The sequence below is a fragment of the Apis cerana genome, linkage group LG5, assembly GCF_029169275.1.
Source record: "Apis cerana isolate GH-2021 linkage group LG5, AcerK_1.0, whole genome shotgun sequence".
Classification (NCBI taxonomy): domain Eukaryota; kingdom Metazoa; phylum Arthropoda; class Insecta; order Hymenoptera; family Apidae; genus Apis; species Apis cerana.
The window spans coordinates 6,538,139-6,548,465 of record NC_083856.1 but is presented as its reverse complement, the minus strand read 5'-3'; the positions used below and the strand labels follow the sequence as shown (position 1 = coordinate 6,548,465).

The 10,327-nt window shown below is 19.9% G+C and overlaps 5 protein-coding genes across 11 annotated transcripts; 3 read left to right on the top strand and 2 right to left on the bottom strand.

Moving 5' to 3' along the window:
* The first annotated feature begins 471 nt into the window (after positions 1 to 471).
* LOC107997592 (growth hormone-regulated TBC protein 1) lies at positions 472 to 3,309 on the top strand. The gene is made up of 7 exons (XM_017056290.3): positions 472 to 613; positions 960 to 1,161; positions 1,230 to 1,460; positions 1,576 to 1,736; positions 1,827 to 1,935; positions 2,123 to 2,308; positions 2,407 to 3,309. The coding sequence occupies exons 1-7, from the start codon at positions 501 to 503 to the stop codon at positions 2,512 to 2,514; spliced, it is 1,110 nt and encodes a 369-aa protein (XP_016911779.1). The 5' UTR covers positions 472 to 500; the 3' UTR covers positions 2,515 to 3,309.
* LOC107997595 (mitochondrial import inner membrane translocase subunit TIM14) lies at positions 2,904 to 4,066 on the bottom strand. Of its 2 annotated transcripts, none has more exons than XM_017056295.3 (3): positions 3,901 to 4,066; positions 3,311 to 3,445; positions 2,904 to 3,235 (listed from the first exon to the last, which is right to left on the bottom strand). In XM_017056295.3, the coding sequence occupies exons 1-3, from the start codon at positions 3,901 to 3,903 to the stop codon at positions 3,023 to 3,025; spliced, it is 351 nt and encodes a 116-aa protein (XP_016911784.1). In that variant the 5' UTR covers positions 3,904 to 4,066; the 3' UTR covers positions 2,904 to 3,022. The 2 variants fall into 2 exon arrangements, with proteins under 2 accessions (XP_016911784.1, XP_061930725.1); XM_062074741.1 differs by having other exon boundaries at positions 3,573 to 3,954.
* A 116-nt stretch (positions 4,067 to 4,182) lies between these two features.
* Positions 4,183 to 4,812, bottom strand: LOC107997599 (dynein axonemal light chain 4-like). Its single transcript, XM_017056298.3, has 2 exons — positions 4,517 to 4,812; positions 4,183 to 4,440 (listed from the first exon to the last, which is right to left on the bottom strand). The coding sequence occupies exons 1-2, from the start codon at positions 4,580 to 4,582 to the stop codon at positions 4,183 to 4,185; spliced, it is 324 nt and encodes a 107-aa protein (XP_016911787.1). The 5' UTR covers positions 4,583 to 4,812.
* On the top strand, positions 4,376 to 7,700 carry LOC107997593 (histone acetyltransferase type B catalytic subunit). Of its 5 annotated transcripts, none has more exons than XM_062074737.1 (7): positions 4,376 to 4,504; positions 5,645 to 5,829; positions 6,060 to 6,322; positions 6,418 to 6,574; positions 6,676 to 6,890; positions 7,024 to 7,175; positions 7,241 to 7,700. In XM_062074737.1, the coding sequence occupies exons 2-7, from the start codon at positions 5,681 to 5,683 to the stop codon at positions 7,532 to 7,534; spliced, it is 1,230 nt and encodes a 409-aa protein (XP_061930721.1). In that variant the 5' UTR covers positions 4,376 to 4,504; positions 5,645 to 5,680; the 3' UTR covers positions 7,535 to 7,700. The 5 variants fall into 5 exon arrangements, with proteins under 5 accessions (XP_061930721.1, XP_061930717.1, XP_061930720.1 ...); XM_062074733.1 differs by lacking the exon at positions 4,376 to 4,504 and adding an exon at positions 4,995 to 5,151; XM_062074736.1 differs by lacking the exon at positions 4,376 to 4,504 and adding an exon at positions 5,012 to 5,151 and having other exon boundaries at positions 5,675 to 5,829.
* Positions 7,701 to 8,108: 408 nt separating this feature from the next.
* LOC107997631 (S-methyl-5'-thioadenosine phosphorylase) lies at positions 8,109 to 10,322 on the top strand. Of its 2 annotated transcripts, XM_062074739.1 has the most exons (7): positions 8,110 to 8,133; positions 8,248 to 8,500; positions 8,778 to 8,938; positions 9,128 to 9,348; positions 9,434 to 9,636; positions 9,797 to 10,006; positions 10,096 to 10,322. In XM_062074739.1, the coding sequence occupies exons 2-7, from the start codon at positions 8,480 to 8,482 to the stop codon at positions 10,135 to 10,137; spliced, it is 858 nt and encodes a 285-aa protein (XP_061930723.1). In that variant the 5' UTR covers positions 8,110 to 8,133; positions 8,248 to 8,479; the 3' UTR covers positions 10,138 to 10,322. The 2 variants fall into 2 exon arrangements, with proteins under 2 accessions (XP_016911860.1, XP_061930723.1); XM_017056371.3 differs by having other exon boundaries at positions 8,109 to 8,500.
* Positions 10,323 to 10,327: the final 5 nt, after the last annotated feature.

Below are 10,327 nucleotides of genomic sequence, written 5' to 3'. Positions count from 1 at the left end.
AATTTTGAACTAGTGACTCCAATATCGACTAGTTTTCTCGATTATGAAAGATTATTGTTTAGCAAATCGACTTTCTCACTTTTTTGAAATATATTATCATTTTTTTTTATTTTAATATAATACTAATTATAATACTAAATATAATACTTTATTATAATGTTATATCATACGTAAGTTATTTATTTATAATCTTCTATTTATTAAATATTATTCAAATCTAGTTATACATATATGAATTTTAAAATTACATATCTAACTTTCAGATAAGATATGTATATATTTTTGTAAATAAAGATTTGTGCCACTATTAAAAATTAAATATTTAACTTTTAATTATTACACTTATTAATTAATTTTAAAATCATTTATTATGTATGACAAAAAATACGTACGAATATTAAATACAAAATTCTAATTTAGTATAAAAAATTAAATTCAAGAAGGAAGACAAAATATTCGCTGATATAATATACATATATTAATACGAATATATTTTAATTATGTCATTGAATAAAAAACTTAAAATTGAAAAGAGTTTATTGAACACCCTATATTTGGCAGAAATTATATGTCAGCATCGTCTTGCGTGGGGTATGGCAAGTTCATGTTTTAGGTGATCATCATAAATTTTATATTGCTTCTTATTAACATTATAATTCTATACTTTATAAATGTATATAGAAATTACGAATAATATAATTAATTTAATATAAATAAAAATGTTTTTTACTTTTGTTTCGACTTAAGGTTATCTTTTATGAAAATAATTTAATATTATAAAAAGAATAAATAATAATAATTCAGTTAATATATTTCTTAATTAAAATTTATTATTATTTTTCATTTATATTTATTAAATTTATTATATATTATACATAAATTTCTTTTTTCTTTTTATAATATATAAAAATATATAATTTTTTTAATATAATTATGTATTTCTTTAATACATTTATTAGCAATGTGGATGAATATGGTTTTGAAAGACCTCATGATTTTGACTATGAAACTTATGAAGATTTTATGTCAGAATATCTCAAAGTTCTTGCTAAAAGAGCAAAAAAATGGTCTGAAATCATTGGAGAAGGAAAATCATTACAACGAAATATTACAATAAAAAGATATGTTCGTAAAGGTATACCAGGAGAACATAGAGGATTAGTAAGTATAAGATTAATATTTTAATTTATTTTATAAATATATAAAAAAGAAAAATTTGATTCTCAAAGGTATGGTTATCTGTTAGTGGAGGAGAAGAATTAAAAAATGTAGATTCTGATCTTTATCAAAGGCTATTACAACCTCCACATAATAAACAAGTTGCAGATGTTATAAAAACTGATTTACCACGAACTTTTCCTGATAATATATTTTTTAATAACACAGAAAATCAACAATATCAATTATATAATATTTTATTAGCATTTGCTCATCAGAATAAAACAGTAGGATATTGTCAGGTATTTATTATTAAATTATTAGATATTAAATTATTCTAATAATATATATAATATATAAATTATATATAACATTTTTAATGTAATTTATATAAAAAAATATTTAATATTTTTATAGGGCTTAAATTATATAGCAGGTTTATTATTACTTGTTACAAAAAGTGAAGAAACAGCATTTTGGTTATTAAAGATTTTAATAGAAAAAATTTTACCTGATTATTATACACCAACAATGGATGGCCTACTTACAGATATTGATGTTCTTGCAGAATTAGTCAAGTAAATTTTTTAAGTTTTTAATATAATATAATTATATAAATTATACATGTATATTTATATATGAATTTTATATATGAATTTTTATTTTAGAATAAAAATGCCAGATATTTATCAACATGTAACAAATATAGGTTTACCTTGGGCAGTTATTACAACGAAGTGGTTTGTGTGCTTATTTGCAGAAGTATTACCAATTGAGGTAAAGTTGATTGTATATGTTTTTTAAAAATAAAATTCATAAAATTGATATTTTTGATGTCTTTTAACATTATTATATATGGTGTGTACACAGTTGATTCATTCATTAGTTTAACATTTTGAATTAATACCTGTTTGGATTGCCATAAAATATAGAAGTATTGAATAAAATATTTACAACTTGGCAGACTACGCTGCGTATATGGGATTGTCTTTTTTATGAAGGCAGTAAAATTATATTTCGTGTTGCATTAACCCTGATAAAAAGGAATAAATGCAACTTACTTGCTTGTCAAGATTTTACAACATTAGCAGAATGCTTTAAAGAAATAACAAAAGATAGTATTGTTTTAAAATGTCATGATTTTATGCAGGTAAATATGTTTTTTTATTTTTTGTTATATATTATACACATTAAATGTTTTTTAACAAATATAATTCATACTATATATTTTGTTTTTTTTTTTACTAGAGTATATTTAAAGTACCTGGATCACTGCCTGGTAGCACAATTATAAAACTAAGAACAAAAATATCACGACAACGTGCGGAACAAAAAGAAAATAAATTAGGACGATAATATTAATAATGAGATTTTATCTATTGAAAGATTCTAGTCAATATATTATTTTATTGTAATTCCTAAAAAAACGAATGTACTATATAAGATTATAATGTTACATCTACAGTATTTTTTTCTGTAAATATAAATTTAGTATAAAAGTAAAAAATTACACTAATAATTTATTACATTGATTTATATTGATTTATAAAATTTTTTATACATTTATTATTTACAAAAACGTACGAACTAAGTTTATTATATATATACTATAAAATTTTAATATATTTACTTATTGTATTAAATTTATACATTATATTTTTATTAGTATAATTTTTAATTTAATATAAATATATTATAAAATTAAAGGAATCATAAATGTATAAATAATTTTATTACATATTAAATAAAATATTTAAAATCATTATATTATTAAATATATACATAAAAATTTACTTGAAATTAAGTTTATAAAACTACATATAATAAATTTCATGTACACTATTTATATTCATACATTTAACTATCATTTTTCTAATAAATCTTTTGCTTCATTAATTTTTGCTGCAATATATGGAGATCCACCTCGATCTGGATGATTCACAGCCATGATTTTTTTAAATTGCTGTTTTACTTTCATTTTACTTGCAGTTGGTGAAACATCCAAGATTAAACTAGCTTCACGTCGTGTCATTTTAGGTTCAAAACCACCTTTATAATATTTACTGTTTGCTAAAGTCTATTATGATGTTTTCATTAATTCATTATATATGTACATATATTTGTATAAATATAATATAATATTTAAATTTACCTTTGGATTTAATTTTGGTACATTTTTATAAACTTCTGCCATTTTTTGAGATAAATGTGGCATTTTTTTAATTATATAACGTCCTGTAAAACCTACTACAGCAAGACCCAAGCCTGTTGCAATAAGTGTACTGGCCTGTAAATATAAGAATTTAATGCTAAAAACAGATTTTACAAATTTCTTTTTATTTTTATAATCGAACAAAAATGTCATTTGTTAAAAAATATATATTAATTTAAATATATATTTCTATAATAATTACACGCGTTATCTTCATAACCTCATATATATTTAAAATTTTAAATATTTTTGCTTCTTTGTTTCTTTTTTTTTCTTTCTCTTCTTTTTATAAATAAAAATATTTATAAAATCATAATTTTTTTCACTGATGATAAAATTGTGATGAAATACACATGCATATATAAAAATAAATTCTTCATAATTATATATACAATTACAATTTACGAAACAATTTTAATTTAATGAAAAATAAAAATTTTTGAATATTATAAATTTTGATATAACAATAAAAATGATATGACAATAACAAATTATTCTATAAATATTCACTCATTTTAATTTGATCTTACCATTTCAATAAAGTTGTCAAAACAATGCAACACTTATTGACTTAAAATTAGATGTTAATAATTTTCTTCAGTCAATGAAAAAAATGTTAAAAAAAGACAATCAACTGATTATAATGAAGTTTATTTCAATTGTGGATTCAGTTTTATAAATTCATGTATATTTACCCATATTATAAATTCTTCTTCAGAAGAAGAAAATGTAAAATAAATATAATGAAGAAATATTATGTTATATAATATAAAATTTGTTTATAATAAAATGCTAAAATTTTAATATTGTCATTAAAAAGTTGAAACTGTTCTCCATACAAGAATAGCAATATTGCCAGCATTATACATGTATAATAATGATGTTGCTTGATATGTAACTGCACAAGCATATGATTCTCCAATGACAACATGAAATGGACCTCCGAATCTATTATCTAAATTTTCTTTAATACTTCGAGCTGCTAATTCATGGTTATCAGTATATTTTTCCGTTGCAGTAACACATATTTCTATTGCTTCTTGTTTCATTTCTTCTCGCATATCACTATACTACAGTTTATATAAATTATAATATTATTGTAATTTTAAATATCTTGTAACATAAATTAAGAAGGTAAATCCTTACTTTACATAAAGGATACGTATGAAATATTAAAGGTTCTTCTGTCTTTTTTACCTCACCTGCAGACATTTTTGATTATTGAAATTATTGAAAAAATTTATTTTTATTAGAAAATATTACTACAAAAAATTCCAACAATGTATTGAAATATTTAATATATTTCAAAAATTAACTTTAAGATTCAAAATAAAAGATTAAATACAATATGTATCTAGTCAATGTATTTCATTTGTTATTTTATATAATAGGAATATAATAAACGAATATAATAAAATTACAAATAAAGTAAAATTCAATTTTATAGATTTATATTTGCACTCAATTTTTCATAAAAAAATTCATATTTTATGATATTTATAATTCGAAAAAAATATAATACAAATAGATTATTATTAATGTTTATTAATAATGTTTATTCTTGAATTTAAAAAGATTTATGTACAAACTAAAGAGAATATTTTTTTGAAAATGACCAATAACTTATAGAATATCACAAAGTCTTAATCTTTGAAAGAATTATAGCTAAAGCTTAAATAACCGCTTTATTTTTGGCGCGAAGTTGTTTTATAGTTATGTTTAAAGAAAAATATCAAAAAATAGTGTTCTATTAAAAAATTATACACAATTATCAAAAAAAGGTATAATATTATGATATTTTTACATATAATAATATAAAAATATGATGAAATATAACAGAAATATATACATATATAATAATATAAAAAATTATTTAAAAAAATTTTAATTTATTATTGATTAAATAAATTACATGTAATTTATTTTATAATAATAATAATAATAAATAAAGTTTATTTTCTGTGATTTATTTAATTTTAAAATATATAATTCATAACCTATAAATATTAGCGGTAACTTGTTAATCAAAATCAAAAATTTATATATATATATATATATATATATATAAAATTAAATTTATTTAAAGTTAAATATATATATAAATATAATATATATCTATGTATATTTTTTAAATGAATTTACTAATTGTGGTTATCGCTATTATATATACAAGTACATGTAATAGTGAAAATATTTATATGAAATTTAATTTTTTTAATTTTACTTATAATTTTACAAATTATTAATTTAATTCTAATTTTTTACTTTTTATAGATAAATTTATATTATATATTTTATTACTAGTATAACATGGAAGATCCAGCTACTGCACGTTTAAAAAGTTTAGTAATGAGTAGTAATGAAGCTCTGGAATTTAAATTAATACGTTCTTTTGAAGATTTAGAAAATAATGAAACTACATTTAAACCAGAAATGTCTCATCAAGTATTTGGAGATAGGTTTGTTTTTAAAATATATAATATATTTATTAAAAATATATAGTTCAAAATTAATGTATATAAATACATATTTTTAAACAATTTTTTTTCTAATTATAAATATAATTATAAAAATACAAATATATATAAATATAATTATATATTTAATAATATCAAATATTATAAATTATATTGAATATTAGTATTATATTTATTTTAATTAGTTTTTAATTATTAATTTTGTTTATTAGTGAATCTATATTTGGTTATCGGGATCTCAGAGTGAAGCTATATTATTCAGCAGGTTGTTTAGAAACTTATCTAGGTATGACTTATTCAGAAAAAATAAATAAAGTACTTTATGAAGGAGTCGAAGCTGATGAAGTATTGCCAAAAATTGCTGAAAAACTAGCTCCACAAGTTCATGATAATATAGATGCATTTATTGAATCTTTAAAAAAGGATGATACATTTAAACCTCATGGAGAATTACTTCATTCATTTTCTGTTAATGGTAATATTTTGCAATATTATTCATAAATTATATATTTAAAAAAAATATTATAAAGAACTTAATAATTAATTATTCAAAATTTATAAACAATAAAGATGATGGTTGTACAAGAAAATTTGAAGTTTATAAAGCAGATATGACTTATAAAGGATTTAAAGAATATCATCAACGTCTTCAAACATTTGTATTATGGTATATAGATGCTGCTAATTTTATAGATATTGATGATGATCGATGGCATTACTTTAATATGTATGTTTAATCATAGTTTTATTTTATATTACTTTTTAATTACATAAAAAATCTTTTTTTTTAAATAGAATTATTTTTAAAAATTATTTTTTTTGGCATAGGTTTGAAAGATATCAAACAACAGATGGTACTATTCGTTATGCAACTACTGGTTTTGCTACTGTATATCAATATTATGCATATCCACATCATACTAGACCTCGTATAGCTCAAGTTTTAATTTTGCCACCATTTCAAAATATAGGTCTTGGTACACATTTATTACATGCTATTTATCGCGAATATATTGGACGAAATCAAGTCAAAGATATAACAGGTAAATGAAAATAAATTTATAATTAATGATAATTCAATTTTGAAAAGAATAATACAAAAGTAAAATCTGATTAGATACTTTTATTTCAGTAAATCTAGTACATTTTGGTAAGGCATTATCATCATTGTTGTAGTTGAGGACCCTTCAATGACCTTTCAACGATTAAGAGATTATGTGGATGCAATGAATTGCTGTACATTATCTAGTTTTTCACGAGAGTATCTACTTCAAGGTTTTAATAAAGCAATGGCCGCAGAAGCTAAAGAAAAATTCAAGATTAATAAGGTATTTTTTATGTTTAAATTATTAGAAGAATTATTTTTAATTTTAATATATTCTATTATTTTTAGAAACAAGCTCGCAGAGTGTACGAAATTTTAAGATTACGAACTACAGATTTAACAAATGAACAAGAATATCGTGAATATAGATTAGATGTAAAAAGAAGATTGAATATCCCATATAGACGAGAACAAAATGATTTAAAAAAATTGGAATGTGCATTAAAGAATATTGATAAACATTCGAATATTACTTTACCTACATTGGAACAACGTATACAAACTCTGGAGAAAGAATATAAAAGTTTAGAAGAAGAATATAAAAAAGTGATTAAACGTCTGGAAGATGCAGAAGAACTTTGAAATTTAATATTTTTTTCATTTTTTATTTTTATTAAGTTATCTGTATATTATAAAGAATTAAACTCTCTTTCTCTTACTATATATATATATATGTAATATTTGAATATGAATTATCAGTTAAAATATTTTTTCTAATGGTTTAATAAAGTTTCTTTTTATTAAATAATTTATTAAATATTTTTAGATATCATTTATTTTAAATTATATTTAAATAAATTTATAACATTTATAACATAATAAAATATACATACTTATATCTTTATTTATATATAGAATATTATTATATATATATAATATATATATATATTTATAGAATATTTTTGTCAATTTTAAAGATTAAAACACAAAAGTTGGTATGCAAAAATGTTATAGTTTCAATATTATTTTTCAATTAAATTTTATAAAATATAATATTTTATTAAATATAATAAGATATAATATTTTAAAGTATTGATTATACAAAAAATCAAAATATTTAATTAAACTATTCCTACAAAGTTCGGAATGATAATTCATTTTACTATCGGTAACGCTATATAGTAAGTTTGAGTATTTTTCAAAGAGATGGCATTACTAATTATATTTTAAGAAAGATAATAGTTTGTATTTCTTATAAATATTTTTACATTTCTATGTCATATATATATATTTTTTTACATATTTTTATATTTTTTTTATTTCTATTATTTAATATTGCATTAATTATTTATCAGGGCTATTAACATTAAGAGAAATATATAACATACAAAAAGAGTAGGGATAACTTGTAATCATTAAATGGAAACTGATAACTATTCCATATTTTATGAGTTTTTATCAGTATGATCTTATAAATTGATACGTAAATTAAATTTTTAATCATTAATATATATTTAAAAACATAAAAAATATTATTTCGGAAGTTTTTAATTAATAATTGATCAAATAATATTGACAAAGTTAAATATGAATAAGTATAAAGTTAAGGTATGATAAAAGTTATCAAAATTGAAAGATTATATTTATTTATATTTATTATATAATTTATATCTAGTAAACTATCTATTTTTCTTTAAATCATATATAGATGTTTATATCATTATTTTTATAATTTATATTATTGCGTTTATAAATATTATTTATAAAAATTATAGTTAAATTCGAATAAACAATAATTTTTAATTGTCACGTGATGAGAAAGTGATTTTCTTTTTTTTAATTTAAAGAATTATTATTTAAATTTGAATATAATACGAATTTATAGGTCGGAATAATTGGTGGTTCAGGTTTAAATAATCCTCAAAATCAGATATTAAATTGTCAAACTATAACTACACGAGAAAAAGCTAAAAATGAATTTGGATTTCCATCTAGTGATCTTTATCACGGAAATATTAATGATGTAGATGTGATATTATTGTCAAGGTAGTTTTATATATATAATAGAATATTTATTGAATTTTTAATATCTAATATATAAATTATTATATAATATATAATATGTATAATATATAATGTAATATAAATTAGTAATAAAATATTCTTTATATTTTAAATATTTTTTTGATCTCTAAAAAAAGTTTAAGGAGAAAAATTTTATATAATTAAATATAGACATGGACCAGATCATAAGATAAGTCCTACTGCAGTAAATTATCGTGCTAATATTGAAGCTTTACGCTTAGCTGGATGTACTCATATAATTGCATCAACAGCATGTGGTTCCTTACAAGATTTTATTTGTAAAGGACTATTAGTTGTTCCAGATAGCTTTTTAGATAGGACAATAAAAAGAAGTACAACTTTTTATGATGGTACTTCACCTAAATATTCTGGTAAATTATATTTAAACAATCACAATATAAATTTTATCTTATATCTATAAATAGAATATTAAAAAATATTACACTAAAATTTTAGGAGTATGCCATATGCCAATGGAACCAGCTTTTGATCCAACTACATCTCAGATATTATTTGAAGTTGGTAAAGAATTAGGATATAAGATAAGAAAAGGAGGAACAATTGTGACAATAGAAGGACCAAGATTTTCTTCAAAAGCTGAAAGTAATGCATTGCGTATGTGGGGTGGACATTTAGTTAATATGACAACATGTCCAGAGGTACATTTATTTTCAAATTTAAAAATTGAAAATGAAAATAATATGTGTGTGTGTGCATACGCGTATATATACACGTTTATAATCGTAAATATTAAATATTAAATATTATTATCATAATTTAATAAAAATATTGTATCCAATAAAAAATTTTTTAAACAAGGTATATTTAGCAAAAGAAGCAGGACTCTTATATGCAGTTGTGGCAGTAGCCACTGATTATGATTGCTGGAAAGATTGTGAAGATAATGTTCATGCAGCTGATGTAATGGAAGTGTTTAAACAAAATATTGATAAAATAAGAGATATATTTATAAAAACAGTTAAACTTATTGGTGAAAGAAATTGGGATAAAGAAATTGATACTCTACAAGTAATTTTTACAATATTTAAAAATGAAAGAAATATAAATTAATAATTTTATACTATAAAAAAATAAATATAAATTCTTTATCATTTCAGATATTATCTCAAAGTAGTAATGTTTCTTCTCATTCATTATGATTTATGTATAATGTATAATATCATATATATCATACATTTATAGTATGATAATAAGAAGATACTACTTCATATTTAGCTTTATATTAAATTGCAATTCATTGAATAATGAAAATTAAAATACATTTCTTAAAAATTTTGAAAATATGTACTTTTTGTTTAATAAATATAATATAAATAAAATAAAATGCAA

Bases quoted from the DNA above. Each gene is read 5' to 3' on its own strand.
- LOC107997592 (XM_017056290.3), top strand. From the start codon at position 501: ATGTCATTGAATAAAAAACTTAAAATTGAAAAGAGTTTATTGAACACC. The intron at 1,162-1,229 runs GTAAGTATAAGA...TGATTCTCAAAG, and splicing joins CAGGAGAACATAGAGGATTA to GTATGGTTATCTGTTAGTGG. The intron at 1,936-2,122 runs GTAAAGTTGATT...ACAACTTGGCAG, and splicing joins CAGAAGTATTACCAATTGAG to ACTACGCTGCGTATATGGGA.
- LOC107997595 (XM_062074741.1), bottom strand. The intron at 3,236-3,310 runs GTAAATTTAAAT...ACATCATAATAG, and splicing joins TACCAAAATTAAATCCAAAG to ACTTTAGCAAACAGTAAATA.
- LOC107997599 (XM_017056298.3), bottom strand. From the start codon at position 4,582: ATGTCTGCAGGTGAGGTAAAAAAGACAGAAGAACCTTTAATATTTCAT. The intron at 4,441-4,516 runs GTAAGGATTTAC...TATAAACTGTAG, and splicing joins ATACGTATCCTTTATGTAAA to TATAGTGATATGCGAGAAGA.
- LOC107997593 (XM_062074737.1), top strand. From the start codon at position 5,681: ATGGAAGATCCAGCTACTGCACGTTTAAAAAGTTTAGTAATGAGTAGT. The intron at 5,830-6,059 runs GTTTGTTTTTAA...TTTGTTTATTAG, and splicing joins CATCAAGTATTTGGAGATAG to TGAATCTATATTTGGTTATC. The intron at 7,176-7,240 runs GTATTTTTTATG...TATTATTTTTAG, and splicing joins AAAAATTCAAGATTAATAAG to AAACAAGCTCGCAGAGTGTA.
- LOC107997631 (XM_017056371.3), top strand. From the start codon at position 8,480: ATGAATAAGTATAAAGTTAAG. The intron at 8,501-8,777 runs GTATGATAAAAG...ACGAATTTATAG, and splicing joins TGAATAAGTATAAAGTTAAG to GTCGGAATAATTGGTGGTTC. The intron at 8,939-9,127 runs GTAGTTTTATAT...AATTAAATATAG, and splicing joins GATGTGATATTATTGTCAAG to ACATGGACCAGATCATAAGA.